General features: G+C 51.9%; 2 protein-coding genes and 1 non-coding gene across 10 annotated transcripts in view; all 3 read left to right on the top strand.

The window, feature by feature from the left end:
* The window catches only part of TOGARAM1 (TOG array regulator of axonemal microtubules 1), a 38,834-nt gene extending 35,695 nt beyond the window's left edge, over nucleotides 1-3,139 (top strand). For 2 of the 7 annotated variants that reach the window (XM_054515303.1, XM_054515302.1), the window contains 2 exons: nucleotides 121-207; nucleotides 2,214-3,139. In XM_054515303.1, the coding sequence (XP_054371278.1) occupies nucleotides 121-207; nucleotides 2,214-2,455 (329 nt within the window). In that variant the 3' untranslated portion in view covers nucleotides 2,456-3,139. The other 5 variants (XM_054515306.1, XM_054515305.1, XM_054515307.1 and 2 more) reach the window with 5 other exon arrangements.
* Nucleotides 3,140-4,267: 1,128 nt separating this feature from the next.
* On the top strand, nucleotides 4,268-20,312 carry PRPF39 (pre-mRNA processing factor 39). Of its 2 annotated transcripts, XM_036384841.2 has the most exons (14): nucleotides 4,268-4,340; nucleotides 7,928-8,279; nucleotides 8,645-8,770; nucleotides 9,407-9,525; nucleotides 10,278-10,445; nucleotides 11,097-11,253; nucleotides 12,869-12,976; nucleotides 14,842-15,006; nucleotides 15,315-15,441; nucleotides 15,531-15,799; nucleotides 16,338-16,522; nucleotides 17,740-17,814; nucleotides 18,377-18,497; nucleotides 19,623-20,312. In XM_036384841.2, exons 2-14 carry the CDS (start codon nucleotides 7,950-7,952, stop codon nucleotides 19,671-19,673), a joined length of 2,001 nt encoding a protein of 666 aa, XP_036240734.1. In that variant the 5' UTR covers nucleotides 4,268-4,340; nucleotides 7,928-7,949; the 3' UTR covers nucleotides 19,674-20,312. The 2 variants fall into 2 exon arrangements, with proteins under 2 accessions (XP_036240734.1, XP_036240735.1); XM_036384842.1 differs by lacking the exons at nucleotides 4,268-4,340; nucleotides 7,928-8,279; nucleotides 8,645-8,770 and adding an exon at nucleotides 8,818-9,279.
* On the top strand, nucleotides 15,883-15,968 carry LOC118687967 (small nucleolar RNA SNORD127). Its single transcript, XR_004980418.1, has one exon. It is a non-coding gene; the product is annotated as a small nucleolar RNA SNORD127 (small nucleolar RNA).
* Nucleotides 20,313-20,362: the final 50 nt, after the last annotated feature.

The raw sequence follows: 20,362 nt of genomic DNA, 5'->3' as shown, positions 1-20,362 counted from the left end.
GGTAGCGCTTTGGTTATTTTTCCATAGCATTTTCTTATTTACCTTTTCCCATATTGTGTTTATTTCCAGATAATTTAATTTCCATTTAAGAATTTAATGTGTTTTGCTCTTTGCCTTTAGACACCTCCCTGCTCCTGCAGCCGTTCTGCACAAAAGCCCAGTTCCTGAGTGGAAAAGCAAAGCAGGACCTGACAGAAAAGCTGGCTGGTAAAGTGCTGCTTTCCTTTGCTTGTTTGGTTGGTTGGGTGCCCTTAATTAGGGAAATTAATTGCAAGGTGGAGGTGGGTCTGCACCTTCCCTTCTGTCTCAGGAGGTTGTACAGCAGTTGTCACATTTCAGCTCTTTAATGGAAATTGGAGCTATTGCTGACAAAACAAAGGATTAGTGTTAGCATTGGTATTATATAGTCAGATGGAAGATCTATAACTACCTGGAGTTTATAAATATTTATAAATATATTAAGGATTTAATTTAAATGTAAATTCCTCATCTATTTAAATGCCTTAAGGATTAACATTTATAAATACCTTAAGCATATAATAATTTTAACACAGCATTGTATTCCCTCTGCCAGTGCTCATTCCCTGATGCTCTTGCCAGGAATCCTGGACTGGTTTGGGTTGGAAGGGACCTCAAATCCCACCCAGTGCCACCCCTGCCATGGCAGGGACACCTCCCACTGTCCCAGGGTGCTCCAAGCCCCAGTGTCCATCCCTGCAGGGATCCAGGGGCAGCCACAGCTGCTCTGGGAGTTCCAGCCCAGCCCCTCCCCACCCTCCCAGCCAGGAATTCCTCGAGAAAAGCTGAATTTCCATGCTTTAAATGGACAAGGAATGTCTTTATGGGAAATATGCTTGAACCAAACATTTCCTTGGCTCATTTTCAGAGCAGTTCTGTGTGAAATGGAACTCAATAATACAATGGACAGGCTGTTCTTGAAATATCCCTAAATTTGAGGGTGTTAAACAGCCTTTAAACAGCCTCTCTTGCTGGGATTTTTGGAGTGTTTGTATTATATATCAGAAGAGGCTGTTCTGGGAGAGAGGGAAACATTTGCTAATGAAACACTGAATTCATTCTTGAGGAAAATATTTCATCCTATAAACATATATATTTATTTGATACATATTTTATATGTATGTGTGCAGGGCCTGGAGGTGGACTTGTGATCCTTGTGGGTCCCTTCCAGCTCAGTATATTCCATCATTCTATGATTCTATATTTACAGTATAAGGCTGCTTTTTTCTTAAAGATCTACTGCTTCTTTGTGAGATAGAGGGGAAATTGGAAATACCAGACCTTACACTGTGAAAAATAAAGGTCCTGATGAGAATCCTAACTGAAAAAAAACCCAACCTAAAATCCCCTTCATTTCTTCGAGTTTTTTTAGCTTAATGGAAAGTGTAATTATCAGCAGCACTGGTGCTACTGTGTAAACTCCTGGGAGAGGATAATCAAAGGAGTGGTTGTGGGAAAATCTGGTATTTTTTATGGGAGCTGATGATGTTGCAACAGCAAACTTGTGTACAGCAGCAGTTTGAGGAGATGATTTAAGTGCTTTTAAACTCCTCTTAAAGGCAGGGATCCCATCAAAATTGTAATTTAAATGAATATTTTATCCTGACTCCTTCTTGCTGCCTTGCAGAGCTGGTGCCGGAGCTGAACCCCTCTCAAAGGCCGGGATCCCATAGAAATTGTAATTTAAATGAATATTTTATCCTGACTCCTTCTTGCTGCCTTGCAGAGCTGGTGCCAGAGCTGAACCCCTCTCAAAGGCCAGGATCCCATAGAAATTGTAGTTTAAATGAATATTTTCTTGCAGAGCTGGTGCCAAAGCTGTACCCCTCTCAGAACTGGGGATCCCATTGCAAGTGTAACTGAAATGAATGTTTTCTCCCAGCAGAGCTGGTGTCAGAGCTGTACCCCTTTCACATGTGGGGTCCCATTGCAAGTGTAACTGAAATGAGTGTTTTCTCCTGGCAGAGCTGGTGCCAGAGCTGTACCCCTCTCACATGTGGGGATAACTGTAACTGAAATGAGTGTTTTCTCCTGGCAGAGCTGGTACCCAAGCACTGTACCCCTCTCACATGTGGGGATAAGTGTAACTGAAATGAATGTTTTCTCCTGGCAGAGCTGGTACCCAAGCACTGTACCCCTCTCACATGTGGGGTCCCATTGCAAGTGTAACTGAAATGAGTGTTTTCTCCCGGCAGAGCTGGTGCCAGAGCTGTACCCTCGGAAGCCCTGTGCCGTGGAGCAGAAGGTGCTGCCCGTGCTGTGGCACCTGCTGGGCAGCTCTGCCGGCGGCGGCTCCGTGCCCGGCCCCCGCACGGCCACGGCCGCCTTGGCCCAGGCGCTGTGGGCGCAGATGGGCCCTGGCCTGCTCGCCCACGCCGCGGCCCAGCCCCCGCACATCAGGAAGAACCTGGAGGAGCTTTTGGAGACGGGAACGTAAAATCGTAACATGGCCGTCCCTGCAGGTGAAGCTCCAGCGCCGCCTGAGCCGGGCACACGGACAGACAGACGGTGCTGCCCTGAACTGGGCACGGTGCCTGAGGGAGAGCCCTGGAGCTGGGCTGGGCTGGACTGCACCGGGAGAGACCAAGAGCCAGGCTGGGAGAGCCTGGGAGCTGAACTGGGCTGTGCTGGGAGAGCCTGGGGAGCTGTGCTGGGCTGACCTGAGGGCCTGGACTGGCTGTGCTGGGCCAGCCTGAGGGTCTGAACTGGGACAGTGTGTGGGGCTGAACTGGGCCATTCTGGGAGAGCTGTGCTGGGCAGTGTGGGGCTGGCTCCCCTTACTGTCACCAGCACGGCCATGGAGGAGCTGCTCCAGCCCATCTGTGCTTCCCTCCAGAGGCTCCAGCCCAGGACCTGTCCCTGGATTGTCCATGAAGAACCACACGGTTACATCAGCACTGCACTGTACATGGAGAAGTGGAAGAGAGTCCTGGACACAGTGATGCAGTGCTGTTTGTGAAAAACATGTATTTTTGTACCCCCACAGGCAGTGGTGCAGTATTTGTTGTCTCAGGGCTGGGCAGTGGGGAGAATGAACCCTGACCCTTCTTCAGCTGCAGGCTCTGGACACATTTGACATGGGACACAATGGGATATATAAATAAAGGGATTTATTTCTGTACAGGGATGTATTTCTGCAAAGGGCTGGGGAGGAGGGGCTCAAAGCTGCTCTGCTCGAAGAAACCCAGTGACAGTGGCTGAACGTGAGCCCAGGCGTGCCAAGGTGGGCAAGAGGCCAAAGGCACCTGGCCTGGACCAGGAATACTGTGGCAGCAGGGCCAGGACAGTGGCTGTCCCCCTGTGCTGGCACTGCCGAGGCACCTCCAATCCTGGGATTGGCTCTGGGCCCCTCACTTTAAAAGGGACATGGAGGAGCTGGAGCATGTTCAGGGGAGGGAACGGAGCTGGGCAGGGGCTGGAGAATCCCTGAGGGAGCTGGGCAGGGGCTGCAGAATCCCTGAGGGAGCCGGGCAGGGGCTGCAGAATCCCTGAGGGAGCTGGGCAGGGGCTGCAGAATCCCTGAGGGAGCTGGGCAGGGGCTGCAGAATCCCTGAGGGAGCTGGGCAGGGGCTGCAGAATCCCTGAGGGAGCTGGGCAGGGGCTGCAGAATCCCTGAGGGAGCTGGGCAGGGGCTGCAGAATCCCTGAGGGAGCTGGGCAGGGGCTGCAGAATCCCTGAGGGAGCTGGGCAGGGGCTCAGCCTGGAGCAAAGGAGGCTCAGGGGCCCTTGTGGCTCTGCACAGCTCCTGCCAGGAGGGCACAGCCGGGGGGGTCGGGCTCTGCTCCAGGGAACAGGGACAGGAGCAGAGGGAACGGCCTCAGGCTGGGCCAGGGCAGCTCAGGGTGGGCACAGCAGGAATTTCCCCATGGAAAGGGGGCTCAGGCCTTGGCACTGCCCAGGGAGGGTTGCAGTGCCCATCCCTGCAGGTGTCTCAGGAATTCCTGGCCATGCTGTGGGTGACATGGTTTAGTGGTTTGAGGGCTACAGTGACACTGCTGCGTGGACAGCGGGACTGGGTTATCTTGGAAGTGTCTTCCCATCCAAATGATTTTGGGATGTATTTCCATTGGGGGCTGTATTTATTCTATTCCCTTTACCGGGTTGTATCTAGTCCCGTACCGGGCTCTGTCACAGCCCTGCCCCTCAAGGACCGGCGCCATTTGGCGGGAAGGGGCGGGCGCTGGGGGCGGCCGGTGCGCACGCGCGGGGGCAGGCGGGCACGCGGGCGGTGCGCGCGCGCGGGGCGCTCTGCGCGTGCGCGGTGCGTGGTGCGTGAGGCCCGGGCGAGGCGGCGGCGGCGGCGGCTGTGGCGGCCCCGGCAGGTACCGGCGAGGGGCGAGGGACTGCGGCAGCACGGGGCCAAGGGGAGGAGAGCGGGGAGCTCCCACAGCGGCCGGGAGCACCCGAGCCGAGGGACAGCCGGGGCGGGAAGCCGAGGCGGGCGGAGGCTGGGCCGGGCCGGGCCGGGCCGCGCGCGGGGCGCTCCGAGCGCCGTGTGGGCCCCGCGGCCGCTGCCAGGCCTCGGGTTTGCTCGAGAGGGGAACTCTGCCCTGGGGGTGTATCCCGGTATCCCTGTGGTATCCTTGTGTTCCCGTTGTCTGCGTTGAACGGCCGCTGGGCGAGTAACGGGCCCTTGCGAACCGCTCCGCGCCGCGCGGTTTGTGACGTTATTGCTCAGACTGGGCCCCGAGAGGCCCTGATGGAGAGGGAACGGCCTCAGGCTGGGCCGGGGCAGGCTCACGGTGGACATCTTCAGGAATTTCCCCGTGGAAAGGGTGCTCAGGCCTTGGCAGGGGCTGCCCAGCGAGGTTTGGAGTGCCCATCCCTGGAGGTGTCCAAGGAATGCCTGGACGTGGCACTCAGAGCTCTGGGCTGGTGGCGAGGTGGGGATCGGGCACTCGATGGCCTTGAAGGGCTTTTCCAGTAAATGATTCCGTGATTCAAACCCAATGCCGGCCCTGCCCCGGGTGGATCCAGCAGCGCCTTATCAGGGGTGTGAATGGAGCGTTCTGGGCAGAGCTCAGATAAGGCTCCGCATTCCTGCCCCTCTGCAGTTTCCCTGGTTTTTTCCCATTAGTTCATTCACGTTTATGAGCGGCAGTTTTGTGTACAGCAGTCTTTTGCTGGTAACAGGCTGAGTAATACATGTTGGCATCAATTATTTAATACCAGTGTGTGTAGCTGTCTGATACTCTGATTCAGTTGTTTAGCGTGTGTGATGTCAAATGCTTTGGAATTTACGTGAAAACCCCTGGAGTTAAGGTGGGGGAATAAAGATTAAGGTGGAAACCCCGGAATGAAGTTTCCCTGGTGTGCCCCACCCCTGGACCTTCGTGGCCTGTTGCATTGGCTGGTTTAAGCCATGGATTGCTGTCAGATTTTGGGATATGCCAGGGATCAGACTGGAAGGTGTTTGGCTGGGAGAGCTGTCAGACAGACTTGGTTTCAGTTTGAAGCCACGTGTGCCAATCCTTGTGGGTTTTCACAAGCCCAGCCCTTGTGTGCCCATCCCTACAGCTTCTCCCTCATCCTTTTTCCCCTCCTCATCTGAATACACCTGGATTTGGAGAGCTGTTTTTTTAAGATGGAATATGTGTTCTGAATCAGCTAGAGAGAAAAAACATCTGTTAAACATCAGAATAAGTTTAGGTTGTGAATTACTGCATTTCTAATGATGACAGAATCCATGGAATTGTTAAGGCTGATCATTAAGTCCAGCCATTCTCCCGTGCAGCGAAGGCCACCTCGTGTCCCCAAGTGCCACATGCACAGGGCTTTAAATCCCTCCAGGGATTTAAATAAAATCCTCCCCAGGGATGTGGACTGGGCAGCTGTGCCAGGGCTGGACAGCCTTGTCATGAAGAAATTTCTCCAATATCCAACATGAGCCTCTCCTGGTGCAATTTGAAGCCATTTCCTCTCGTCCCATCACTAGTTACCTCTGTCACTGTTACATTAAATTTTAGAGCTGTAAATAGCCTTGAAACTATTTTTTCTAGTGTTGGGGCTGCGGTTTGTGTCACTCCCTCCCCTTACCACTCGGTTTTAGAACCTGCATGAGGCACCCTCAGAAGTGAGCAGCCTTTGAGTGATTCAGATCTCTGCCTGTTGCACTGGGAAAGGCACAGTGATACTCTTTGATACTTAATGTATAACTTAATGTTACAAATGAGGGGTTTTTCTCAAAATCTAGAGTCACCGAATGGTTTGGGCTGGCAGACACTGCAAAGCCCATGGAGTTCCACCCTCTGCCGTGAGCAGGGACACCCACCACTACCCCAGGCTGCTCCCAGCCATGGCTGCCTAACGATGGAGAGCAGAAATACTTTAAAGAGCAGTTATTAGAAAACTTGCAGCGTAGGCCACGTGGAGTCTTGAACACTGTGCCGAAGTTCCTTGGCTTGGTGAACTCCTGGGAAAACAGGAGCTGTTATCCCAAGAATTGAAGCTGCTGAAGATAAGTGAGAGAAATTTTTCCTTTCTGGCAAGAACTTCACCCCAGTATGTAACGGTGTCTTCTCCATGCCCTTGTTGAAGTGAAAGCAGTGCTCTGCATGTTGTCTCTTCAGGTTTTCAGTGTGAAAGAACTCTGGAGACTTCTGGGCTGGGGACTTGTGCTTTCTTTTTGAAATCCCAAATGTATTTGCCGCCTGCTGCAAGGAGAGCTCAGGAGGAGCCAGGAGTGCAGTGCAGCGTGTGAGGGTGTCAGTCCAGCACTGTCCTTCATGGCAGCTGCACTCAGAGCTGGGAGCTCTTGTGTCCTGCAGGGTGGTGTCCCTGGGGGCACAGAGCCACCCGGGGCACGGAGCAGGCTTGGCTCAGTGTCCCTGCCCCAGCTCTGGGAGGGAAGGCTGGGATCAGCCCAGGCTGGCTGGCACCCAGCCAGGTCAGGCTGGCCTGGTGCTGGCACAGCAGGGCAGGGCCAGGCCGTGGCTCTTGGCAGGGACATCAAAGGAGGAGTGGGAGGAAGCAGGAGTCTGTCCCAAGGGCCGGGAGGAAGCACCTGGGACTGAGGGGCTGCAGGTCAGGGGCTGCCAGAGCATTTCTGTGGCTCTCTGGTGCTGCTGGGTGTGTTTGGACATCACTAATGGGGACTGAGTTGGTGCTGACAGGCATTCTTGTCTTTGCTTTAGCCTGGTGTTGTGGGCACCTTTTAACACCTGTTTATTTCACAAAGAATTTACTGACTTGTACTGAGTAGGAAAATTGAATGAATTTAGGGACATGGGTCCGTGGTGGCCCTGGCACTGCTGGAGTGACTTGGACCTGATGGTCTCAGCCAGCTTTTCCAGCCTTAGTATTTCTATGGAATTTGAACATAATTCTTTATTTAGGATAAACTTCCACTGGACTCCTACAGGAATACTGTAATGTTTCACTTTTATACCTTGGTAGCCCCTGTGATAGGTTTTTAGAAACACACTGTTGTCATTCCATTGCAAGGGTTCCATATTGCCAGAGTTTTGTGCCTCCTTGATGTTTCTCACGGGCAGCTCCTCCAGGCACTGACTCTTCCTTGTCCTCACAGTGCCCAACTGACTGCAGTTCCCCTCAGCCACCCACTCCACTCTTGTATAACACTCTTCTTATTGGCTACAGCTGTGGCCTGTTAACATCAGGCCTACTCCTTAATAATCCTTAATAATTGGTTCAGCTGCAAGTCTTTAGGGGGTAAGATTACATTCTATACTTCCTTTATTTACCTATATTCCATCCCCCTACACCCACAGTGATTTGTCTGTGCAGATGTGAAAATCGATGCCGTTAATATTTTTTCTTGTTGAGCCAGGCTGATGTGTGAGGCAGGTGCCATGGGGGTGGTGGTGACATGCAGGGACGCCTGGAGCACCTGAGCTGGGATCTCAGCCCAGCTGTGCCCCAGGAGTACTGAAGGGAGCTGTTCCCCCAGGATCCAGTCTCACAGCGGTGCCATGGAGAACGCAGAGAGCACGGAGGAGGAGCAGCCAACTGTGGGCAATGAGAGCGCGGAGCCCGAGGCCGAGAGCGCGGCCGAGGAGCAGCACATGGACTTCAGCACCGAGATCATGAGTGTCACCGAGATGGAGCAGTCCCCAGACAGCTCCCCAGACCTCAACGAGGACAACACGCAGGAGAGCGAAATCCCAAACATTGAGAGCTTACAGACCACAGATATCGAGGCTGACTTCCCTCCGGATTTTGACAAGTTTTGGAAAGTAGTAGAGGACAATCCGCAGGATTTCACAGGATGGGTTTATTTACTGCAGTACGTAGAGCAGGAGGTTAGTACCTGCCCCTGTCTCCTCAGTTTCCCTGAAATAAATAAACAAAGAAAACTAAAGTTGTGCAATTCCAGTGGCAAATGTAGAATGGGCATCAAGCTGTCACAGACACTGATTTAAGGCAGCCGTCCTTGCCACTGCTGTCATTTAATAATAAAATGCCAGGATGGTTTGGGTTGGAAGTGACCTTAAAAAGCTCATCCAGCTCCACCCCCCTGGCATGTTCAGGGACACCTTCCAGTAGCCTGGGTTGTCAATGTCAAAATAACACCAGGCATTTCTAACACAGTATAATAATTGTATTTAAAATAACCTGAAGCTGTTGCTAAGGGAAGCACTGATTGTGCTCGCTCTGTTTCCCACAGAACCACTTGCCAGCAGCCAGGAAAGCCTTTGACAGGTTTTTCTCACACTACCCCTACTGCTATGGGTACTGGAAGAAGTACGCGGACCTGGAGAAGCGCCACGACAACGTCAAGCAGTCAGACGAGGTACGTAGGGCCCGGGGCCAGCGCTGCCACCAGTCCCAAAGCCACCAATGACTGTCCCACTGCGAGTCATTGGGCTGCCAGTGCCTGCCCTGCACGGCCAGGGCTCGAGGGACGTGTTTGCACGTGTCACAGCTGTGGCATTTGGAGCTAATGTTCTCTCTCTTTGTTGGCAGGTGCGTTAAACCTCTACAGTTTGTCAAGCTTTGCAGTGCAAGCCTCTGTATTACACTGCAGCTTAACAAGTAGGGCAGGGCTTTTCTGTCACTTCCATTTATTACTCATTTTCAAAACAATAATAGTTGGTTTGCTGGTCACAATTGCTCCATCTTATTGCATTTTTGGTCAGACGCTGTCAATGATGCTCTAATGGGTCTGTGCCCTATGGTCTGTACCCCAAAGCCTGCCCACACAACCTGGTCAGAATGCAGGGACCGCTGCGCTTTGAAGATCAAGACTCTGCACGTGGAGATCAGAACATTGCCATGTTCTATCCAACCTCCACCCGAATGGTAATGGTAGATTATTTAAACAAAATTCCAGTAATTAGTATTTCTAAGGTTCACCGGATAACACAGTGTTGCCTCTCTCTTAGGACCCCATTAAGGATTTGAAGTACAGTTCATGTTCTCTTCATAGGTCTATCGCCGAGGGCTTCAGGCAATTCCTCTTAGTGTTGATCTTTGGATACATTATATTAACTTCCTAAAGGAGACTTTGGACCCTGCTGATCCTGAAACTAACAGTACCATCAGGGGGTGAGTTGGGAGCAGCCTGATACCCATACACACCACTGGGATCAGGTTATTGTGTTTTTAGGACAAGGGGCAGAATTATGACAACCTGGTGTCACTGTAAGGATTTTTAAATTAAGAGGTGATGGAGCCAGTTTCCATAAGAAGGGGGAGACTGTCCAGTGTGGTACAAGGGGAAGAAGCTTGAGAGCTTCAGACTGGATGTCTGAAGACATATTAAGAATTACTTAGTGCAGCATTTGGAATCCTGGAATTTAATTCCTTGGCGTTTCCAGGGTAGGGCTAGGAGTGTGTCTGCTGGCTGTGGCTGGCAGTGGACCCAGTTGAAGAGTTGGGCTAGAGTTTGATCAGAAGGAGGCTTAATTGAACTGGAATTGAATCTGAACCAATGTGCAGAATTGCTGCACAGCTTTTGGGTGTCACGCTGCTGCACTGGTGGGTTTGGAGTCTGTACAACACAGAAGTGGTAAAGGTTGTGTATTTTCCTAATATCTTGTGTTCCTGCCAGTGGCTTTTGCTGTTGCCTGTACTTGTTCTGTTGTGGAAGTGCTGGAGGCAAAAAATGAGTGTGAGCTTTCGAAATCTCTAGACACCTTTCTGTAAATATCTGGAAAACACTCTGAAGTATGTAAATAATGAATATAAGTCTAGTTTCAAGGAAATGAGGATGCTCATAACCTTTAATAAGGGCCAGGACTTTCCTTTCCTTCTGGTCCTGGTATCCAGAAACCAGTGTAAAACCTTTCCTTTTCCAGAGCCTATGAACACGCAGTGCTGGCTGCTGGGACAGATTTCCGTTCTGACAGACTCTGGGAAATGTATATAAACTGGGAAAATGACCAGGGAAACCTAAGGGAAGTTACATCCATCTATGACCGCATCCTGGGAATCCCAACGCAGCTCTACAGCCATCACTTCCAGAGGTAAAGGGAGAGCAGGCACTTAATGCCATGAGCACAAGAACTTGGAACAGGTTCATGTAGTTACTTACTTACATACTCAGGCAGTTGGACTGATTGTTTGAAAGTACTGATGCACATTTGAGGAATTTGGTTTTAGGTAAATTCAGAGGTTTTGTTGTGGAATAAGGACAGGCTTTGGAAGTGTGGGGGAGAAGAGAGGATGTCTTTGAGAAATCAGAATGAGCAGTTCTGGACTTTATTGCTTGTGCAATGCCCACGTGTGGTGAAGCACCAATTTAACTGACTAAAGAGGAATCCTGGTTAAGTTTTAGATAGTGGAATTCTGCATTGGTAGGGAGACTTGAGCAGCAACCTCAGTTAAATTGCACGCAGTCTTTCCCACATCTCTTGGTGTGGGAAATCAATTATTTCCTTTATAACTGATTTTGTCCTTTGCCATCTCTTTTCCGTGGCAAGGCTTCTGTCCTTTGGCACATGACACTTGTGAGGGTGATGGGTGCTGGCAGTTGTGGGTGTGAGCTGGCAGCACTCGGTGTCACTCAGGGGCCATGGAGTAAAGCAGAACCCCCTGGGATTCACAGCTGTGCCCTGTTGGGCAGCAGTGCAGCGTGAAACAGCCCCTTTGCAGTGCCTCTTTGTGGCTTTTGCTAGGTTTAAAGAGCACATCCAGAACAACCTGCCCCGAGACTTCCTGACCACAGAGCAGTTTGTGCAGCTGCGCCGGGAGCTGGCGGCCGCCAGCGGCCACAGCGGCGAGGACGGGGACGAGCTGCCCTGCGGCACCGAGGACATCACCGACCCCGCCAAGGTACTGCACACAGCACCGCCCTGCCCCTCTGGGCTGGCCAGGCCTTGCACTGCAGCCAGCTCTGTGACACTGAGGGCATCACCGACCCCGCCAAGGTACTGCACACAGCACCGCCCTGCCCCTCTGGGCTGGCCAGGCCTTGCACTACAGCCAGCTCTGTGACACTGAGGGCATCACTGAACCTGCCAAGGTACTGCACACAGCACCGCCCTGCCCCTCTGGGCTGGCCAGGCCTTGCACTGCAGCCAGCTCTGTGACACTGAGGGCATTACTGACCCACCAAGGTACTGCACACAGCACCGCCCTGCCCCTCTGGGCTGGCCAGGCCTTGCACTGCAGCCAGCTCTGTGACACTGAGGGCATTACTGACCCACCAAGGTACTGCACACAGCACCGCCCTGCCCCTCTGGGCTGGCCAGGCCTTGCACTGCAGCCAGCTCTGTGACACTGAGGGCATCACCAACCCCGCCAAGGTACTGCACACAGCACCGCCCTGCCCCTCTGGGCTGGCCAGGCCTTGCACTGCAGCCAGCTCTGTGACACTGAGGGCATCACTGAACCTGCCAAGGTACTGCACACAGCACCACCCTGCCCCTCTGGGCTGGCCAGGCCTTGCACTGCAGCCAGCTCTGTGGCACTGAGGGCATTACTGAACCTGCCAAGGTACTGCACACAGCACCGCCCTGCCCCTCTGGGCTGGCCAGGCCTTGCACTGCAGCCAGCTCTGTGACACTGAGGGCATTACTGACCCACCAAGGTACTGCACACAGCACCGCCCTGCCCCTCTGGGCTGGCCAGGCCTTGCACTGCAGCCAGCTCAGTCTGCTGGGGCTGGGCTGTGCCCAGAGGGCTCCTGCACAGCAGTGCCCTGTGGCACTGAGGGCATCACTGACCCACCAAGGTACCTGCACAGGCACCTCTGCCCTTCCCTGGGGCTGGGGCAGGGCTTCCACTGCAGCCACTCAAGCTGTGCCCAGAGAGCTCCTGCCCAGCAGTGCCCTGCAGCCCTGAGGGCATCACTGACCCCACCAAGGCACCTGCATGGGGTGGGCACTGGCACCCTGTCCTTCTCTGGGGCACCTGAGCTGTGCCCAGAGAGCTCCTGCACATCACTGCCCTGTGGCTTGCATGCTAACTGGACAGCCCCTTCCAGTGCTGAGAAGTGCAGGGGTGTTAAAGAAATGTGTTAGAAAATGAAAGGAGTGGTGTACAAAACCTAAGGAACAAACAGTAATTATTCCAGGTCAGCAGATTGATATCTGTGGTCTAAAAAGCTCCTCATCAGCAGTGGCCTGGGCAGGTTCAGACTGTTACAGGCCTAGGAAAGCCTGGAGCTGTCCAGAGGAATTGCTGCTGGTGAAAACACAGACACACTGAAACCAGGGCTGACTTGGATCCAAATCCATCCTTAATCTCCAGTCAGCTTTAGCACAGGATAAACACCAGTTCAGCTGTGTGTGCTAAGGCCCAGGGCTCCATCAGGCAGTGTGGAGAAGAAGCTCCCAGCCCTCCCCTGGCTGCTCAGGGAGAATCCATGCACGTCCCTGGCACAGGAGGCAGTTACAAAGGTGATAGCATGTCTGCTTGTGTTACATTTTCTGCCATTCTGTTCTAGCTGATCACTGAGATAGAGAACATGAGGCACAGAATCATTGAGATCCATCAGGAGATATTTAACCACAACGAGCATGAAGTCAGTAAGAGGTGGACGTTTGAGGAAGCGGTAAGTGGGGTGGGGTTTGTGTGAGGCAGCACCAGCAGTGGTTTGGGAGCAGGACTGGGAGCTGGGAATTGTGTGAAACAGCCTTAACTTAAACTGTTGGGAGGGGATTGAACAGAGACTCAAAGTTGGAACAGTTTCACTTCTCTGCCGTTTTTCTTGTGAAGAGGCACCTGGTGATGTAAAGATCTCAGAGCAGTGCTTGGAGAGAGGCAAGGTGCTGTAATGTTTGCTAAGCCAGTGAGTCCTGGGAGTTAGTGCTGCTCATGCCTTGGGGTGGTGCAAAGGCATGAGGGGATGGAGGGGACTCCCTTTGAAAGGTAAGCCTGGTCTCAGAGGAGAATGAAACTCCTGTGGTTTTGTATTGTAACATTACACACTAATCAGGTAGCTTTTGTTTTGGACCTCCTCTGTATAATGTACTAAAAGTAATTAATTAAACTAATAATTTGATCACAGCAAATATACAGCTTTTGCTGTAGAGTTAGGTTGGATTCCATTTGAAAAAACAACATGAGGTTTTCATCTCAGTCTTTATAGTTTTCTTCCTGGCAAACATGGTTCTTGTTTTAACTTTACTTCTTGTTCTAAAGAGTCCATTGTGTTACCCAGCTGGGACAGATTTTCAGAGACTCTTTACTAAGCTGGGTGTCAGAACTGGTGATTGCCTGCCCTGGGTGGGGCTGGCCAGGTGCCTCCACAGCCCAGGAGCTCACAGGCAGAGCCATTGTCAGCGAGCTCTGTAGCTGTGACCTGTGGCAGCAGGGAGCAGAGCAGAGTCCCAGATTCCTGCCTTGGGAAGCCTTAAGCTGCCAGTCTGTGGGACCTGGGAGAACCCTGGAGCTGTGGGCATTGGGCAGGAAAGGTGTGGGAAGCTGAGTGTCCCCTTGCTGCTGGCCACAGACTGCTCTTGTTAGCAGCACTGTGTGCTCTGGAGCCCCGAGGGGCTGGGGCTGGGGGGAGCTGCACGTGCAGAGCTCAGCCTGTCCATTAAGGACAGCACAGAGCCCACCCAGGGCTGGGGGTTCCCTAGAGCTGTTCCCAGCAGGAATGGGACTGTGAGCTGGGCAAAATGGCCACAGAGTGTTGGGTTCCACACCAGAGATCAGTGAGGAGCATGAAGGGAGGGATTGGCTTTGAATTTCAGGTGGCTTTGAAGAATTGGATTCTCCTTAATTACTCTAAGTTCTTCATCCACTTGTACGGGTTTGGATCTGAGAGGAAATTACAGCACAGGAGAGAGATAATCAAATGCAATAAACATGGTGAGCAAAAGCAGAGGATCTCTGGCAGGATGCCAGACAAAGCAATTGCAATTTAAACAGAGCAATGTTTAATTTTCTGTGCTGAGCTCTGTCCCACCCAGTCCCTCTTGCAGCCACAAGAGGGTTAATTAACAAGACAATGGTGCTGAATTTGTGGTCTCACTACCAGATTGATGTAAATATTTGATAGGAAGTCCAGTTCAGTGCTCTGTCTTTCCTTGTCATGATTCTCAACCAAATTCTGAGTTGAATTTGTGGGCTGGATGTCCCACAGTGAGCACTTCTCCTGTGTGGATGGATATGGGCAATGTCCAGTGTGTCCATAATGCCACTGCCCCTGGGCTGCCTTGGGTCCTCCTCCAGCATCTCTAAACACTTGCACTCCAAAAGCTCTCTAGGAAAGGAGGTTTCTAGCCTGGAATATCACTGCAGTAAATCCCTTGATCCATACCTGGATAACCCTGGATTGAGTAGATGAGGAGGTGTCCCCGGAGCCCTGGTCACTGAAATGGCAGGAACTGAGTGTTGGTTGTGTGGCTGTTATTGTTTGACCCCCTTGGTGGTGTGTTTGTAATCACCAGTTGCATCCTGTGACTCTTGCAGATCAAGAGGCCTTACTTTCATGTAAAACCTCTGGAGAAAATTCAGCTGAAAAACTGGAAAGAGTACTTAGAGTTTGAGATAGAGAATGGCACTCACGAGCGAGTCGTGGTCCTCTTTGAGAGATGTGTCATTTCATGTGCCCTCTATGAGGACTTCTGGATCAAGGTAAGGGCGGCAGCTCACGGCTCTGCTGGTGCACACCTTGACCTGGTGACTAACCCTTGTACCCTGTGGAACGTTGTTCATCTATAACTATATCTGTTGCATTAGGAGATGGTCTGCTTGCAACCAGATTTGACTGCTGCATTTGCCAACTGCGTTGCCTCTCTACGTCCTTCCTTACAGAAACTAGTCTAGTGGTTCCATAAAGGTGCTGAATGGGTTTAAACAAAAGAATTTTATCGTTCTGGCATGTTCTTGGAGACAAATACAAGCTTTAACCTGGCTGGTCTCTGCTCTGTTTCCAACCCTAGTATGCCAAATACATGGAGAACCACAGCATCGAGGGCGTGAGGCACGTGTACAGCAGGGCCTGCACCATCCACCTGCCCAAGAAGCCCATGGTGCACATGCTGTGGGCAGCCTTCGAGGAGCAGCAGGGTAAGGGCAGCCCTGCCGCAGAGCAGGGGGGCTCTGCTGGGGGACCTCTGGGGTCTGCCCTGTCCTAAAGCATCTCGCTGCTCTTGCAGGCAACATTGATGAAGCCAGAAGGATCCTGAAGACGTTTGAGGAGTGCATCCTGGGGCTGGCCATGATCCGCCTGCGCAGGGTGAGCCTGGAGCGCCGGCACGGCAACATGGAGGAGGCGGAGCAGCTGCTGGAAGATGCTGTCAGGAATGCCAAGTCCATCAGTGAAGCCTCCTTCTATGCCATCAAACTGGCCCGGCACCTCTTCAAAGTGCAGAAAAACCTGCCAAAGGCAAGAAAAGTGCTGTCAGAAGCCATAGAACTGGACAAAGTATGTGTTCCCTCTCAGCTCTCTTACCCAAAACTCAAACCACCCTGGTGTCTTTCTCTCTCTCTGAAGCATTTTGTAAAACGTGGCAACAGTGATGACAGGTGTTGTAACTGGATGTAATGTCCCATTACTGCATGGAGACAACAGTCCCTCTAAACTGATGTTGCCACGTCCCACTTTGGGAATCTGGAAGTTTGAACCCTTTTCCCACCAGAAGCACGATGTGCTTTGCACCTTTAATTTTTAGAATCTTAAACGTTCTCAGTGTGTTCAGTGTTATTGGTGTGGGGGCAGTGTTTGGTGGTTTGGTGTCAGCACAGGAATATCTGACACTCAGATGCTGCCAGCAAAGTGCAGCACCTGGGTTTGTGGTGTTGGTCACTTCTGGTGTGTTTGTGCAACAAACCAGCCCAGGGGGAGGAAAATCCCTTTATTGCCTGTCATTGTGTGTGTTCGTGGGGTGAACTGTGGTGTGTAACAGAGTTAAAAACCTGCTGGGAGGGTCAGGTGTGCACCTCCTAATGCCTGTTTTGCACAGGAAAACACCAAACTGTACCTGAACCTGCTGGAGATGGAGTACAGTGGTGACCTCAAGCAGAATGAGGAGAACATCCTGAGCTGCTTTGACAAGGCCATCCATGGGGCCTTGTCCATCAAAATGAGGATCACCTTCTCACAGAGAAAAGTGGAATTCCTGGAAGATTTTGGGTCTGATGTGAACAAGTAAGATGTCCTGTGGGCAATGGCCAAACTGGGGTCACTGGGAGAGTGCTGGGAAAAGGGTGGGGTAGTGGCTTCTGTGAAATTATTTCATTTGTGCCATCAGCTCTTTGTAAGGAACAGCTGCTTTTCTAAAGCAACCTCCTGGTGTTAAACAGGAATAGATTTGTAAACAGGAATAGATTTTTATACAGGAATTCTTTTCAGACAATTGCCCCTTTTATCTGAAGTGCCCTCACTGAGCAGAGCTCTGCTGCCTGCCAGGTTTTCCTGTGGTTTCCCCTTCCTAAGCCCTATGGAGGGAGGTGCTCCCCAGGGGAATGGGACAGCTCTGTGACACAGGTGTCCTTTGAGACTCTTCCCTGGGAGCTGCTGCTTGTTTCCAAAACTGCACTGGTCAGATTTTTCAGTGTTCAGCACTGTCAACAACTGTGCACTTCTGTGGGAGGATACACCAGAAATGCAAGTTCTAATTCAATGCTACAATATATTTTTCCTCTTAATTGTCTATTGTTTTTATTTACATTTTTCAGCTAAATAACCCAGAAGGATTAATGACAAGTCAGTTTTTCTGCTTTGTATGTTTTTAACAATAGCTGTCCTTAAATTCTGCTGCGTCTGCATGGCAGCCAGTCAGTGCAAGTTTAGGATCTGAGACAGATCAACACAAAGAATTTTACAGTTCCCAAATAATCCCAGAGCACAGAATTGAGTACGAGGAACGCTTTTCATCCAGAGCACACTGTCAGAAGCTGCAGGTTTTGTGAGATGCTGCAGATGAGGGGGTGTTTCAATACTTGTGAGAATTTTAGCTGGGCTCTCCTGTGCTGCATTAACCACACTTGGTTCTTCCCTGCTCGATGGGCAAAGGCTGCTTTGGGATTGGAATAATTTCCAGTGTTTAAATGCTGGTTCCCACATCTCTGTGCTGCTGTGGGTAGCATCACCAGCAGGCTCGAAAGGAGCAGCTGAATCACAAATCACTTCTAGAAAACTTCTTTATAAAGGAGCTTGATAAAAACTGCATAAGGTGTGAGGGAAGTTGAGCCGGTTGGGAACTGGAGCTGTTGTGAACAGAACCAAGTTGGCTTTCCCCTGTTTGTTGGTGGTCACTCATTAGAATGTGTTACATTGCAGTTTGCTGTACTCTTAGAGCTCCCAGTAGGCTTTGCTCAGGTGTTGCAGGTACTGCAGGGCCTGACTGGCTGTGCTCTCCCCAGGCTCCTGGACGCCTACGACGAGCACCAGGCGCTGCTGAAGGAGCAGGAGACGCTGAAGCGGCGGGCGGAGAACGGGTACGGACTGAGCCCAGCTGCCCCGGGCAGGGCAGGGAGCAGCCTCACCCTGGGGGGTTCCTTAGGCTGTCAGTGGAGGTGTTTGTCAGCTTTGAACCCCCTGATGTGAGAATAGAATCACGTTATTTTAGTCCTTTGAGGTGTATACTAAATAGAGCTGTGCTGCCTTAAATATTGACAGAATTGTTTGCATTGGAAGGGACCTTAAAGCCCAAAAACTTGCCATGAACAGGGACACCTTCCATAGGCTGCTCAGAGCTCCATCCATACTGGCCTTGGACACTTCCAGGGATGGAAATAATTTTGGAAAATAAGTTTTTGAGTTATTGAGCTGAGATTTTGAGTTGAGTTGAGCCTAACAGTGCTGGTAAAGTAACTCAGTCTCTAAGCAGGACCGTGCCTTTGCTGTCTCAGTTTGGGCACCAGCTTTCAAGCCAGCCTGTTCTGCAGCACAGCCCAAAGTGTCCATCCCTCACCCCTGTGGCCCAGGGCACCCAGCTGAGCAGAGTTTAGGCTGCCCAGCTCTGCTCTGAGGTGCCAGAACAGGCTGTGTTCCCTGCAGCTCCGAGGAGCCGGACGAGAAGAAGCTGCTGACGGAGGAGGCGGGGCTGGCGTCGGCACAGCTCATGGACGGGGACATGCAGGTCAACCAGGCTGCCTACAACTACAACGCCTGGTACCAGGTATGGGGCTGCCTGCAAACTTCCAGCTCCTGGGAAACAAAACTCAGCTCCTTGGGCTGCTGGCACCTCCTGGGTGTGCTCCACAAGTGCTCAGTGTTCCTGTGTGGAGCGAGGAGCAGTTTGGTGGTTGTCCTGTCACACAGGGAGGGCACAGGGGGAGCTGTGTGGAACTCTTCTGCCCAGACTGGCCGTGGGGTGCCCCTTTCCTGTGTGCCTGGATAGTGGCTGTGTCCAGGCAGTGATTCCTGTAGTGCCTTGGAATGGGTTCTGCTGGTACATGGCACCAGCAAAATCAGCTTGTCCTCTGGGGCTCTTCCTCCAGGGCGTTTTAGCTTGGAATAGAATTGTTGGGGTTGGAAAAGCCCTCTAAGACCATCCAGTCCAGCACTGGCAAGGCCCTCACTGACCCATGTCCCTGCTGCCACAGCCATGTGTTTTTTAAATCCATGGCAGACTTGAGGTGGTGTTGTGAAAAGTGTTGTTCAGTCTGCAGAGCTCCCAGAGCTGGGGGAGCAGTGGTACAGCTGGGGCACAAGCCCTGGCTAGCCCTGCTGGGGCATTGTCTGCAGCCAGGTCAGGAATTCTTGCCAAAGTCAGGCAGTGGGAGCAGTCTCATCCAGCACAGACTGTCCAGTGCTAGGCCAGGAAAAATGCCCTGAGCTTCATGCAGAACACTGCAGGAATGGCAGCCTTGAAGCTGGGCCAGGGGGACTCAGGCTGGAGATCAGGGAAGGGCTCTTTCCCCAGAGGGTGGAACAAGCACTGGAAAAGCTCCCCAGGGAATGGGCACGGCCCCGAGGCTGCCAGAGCCCCAGGAGCACAGGGATGCCAGGCTGGGATTGTTGGGGTGTCTGCAGGGACGGGGCTGCACTGGGTGATCCCTGTGGGTGCCTCCCAGCTCGGGACATTTGGATTGTGTTGTGCTGAGGATCTGTCCTGTGGCCCCTGTGGTAGCTCCAGCCCTGCCTGCCTTCCCTGCCTCTGCCAGGCTGTTGCAGAGGGCATGGCACCGCTGTCCTGCGTTCCAGGGCTGCTGTGCTGGCACAGAGGGGCTGGGGGGGCTGTGCTGCCCCAGGGGCTCCCAGCAGGCACTGACGCGGTGGCTGCTGCTGTGTTTGGTTCCAGTACAACTACCAGAACGCCTGGAATTACGGACAGTATTACCACACAACCTGATCCCCGAGGGAGCCGAGTTCACTGTGCTGCAGTTTCAACAAAGATGGAATAAAAAAAATTATATTTTTCTAATTTTGGGCTGTGAAGGAACTGTTGTGCCACCTGCTTTTGGTCTTCTGCATGTGAACCGAGCCGCTGCTCACAGGGTATGTGTGAAGCAAGATTCGTGTGCTGGTAACTGATAAATGGTCTCTGTACAATTCTCATTTACCATAAATGATTTTTTTAATTCCCTGCACTAATTTATGGAGTATCAGAAGAATTCTCGTCGGTCTCATGATTCCATAATTGAGTGGGTGAAGCTGTGGGGGTTTGGGTTGGTTTTGCCCCAGAGCTGCCCTGGCCCAGGGCTGGAGCCAAGGCTTGTCCTGCTCCCAGCCCAATGCCAGGGAGCTGTGCCAGGGCCGGGCTGTGCTGGGATTGGGGCCTTGGCAGAGCTGCCAACACGGGTTCTGTAGCATGGGAGGGGGCAGGGATTAAACCACCTTCATTCTTTTTTAAAAGCACAAACTGTGTTTGGGATGAGTTTTGTATTTAGAGTTTTTCATGTACACGGTGTGAGCAAAACTTTTTTCATTTTGATCAAAGTGATCATTCCCATTTTTGTAATAAAAGCGAGGAATTCAGTAGTGCTCTGAACTTTCTTGGCCTGCCTCATTCGAGCCAGAAGGAAGAACAGAATGCCTGAG

This window comes from Molothrus ater, chromosome 6 (genome assembly GCF_012460135.2).
Source record: "Molothrus ater isolate BHLD 08-10-18 breed brown headed cowbird chromosome 6, BPBGC_Mater_1.1, whole genome shotgun sequence".
Classification (NCBI taxonomy): domain Eukaryota; kingdom Metazoa; phylum Chordata; class Aves; order Passeriformes; family Icteridae; genus Molothrus; species Molothrus ater.
The sequence above is the reverse complement of the archived record's forward strand: the minus strand, read 5'-3'. Positions and strand labels throughout refer to the sequence as shown.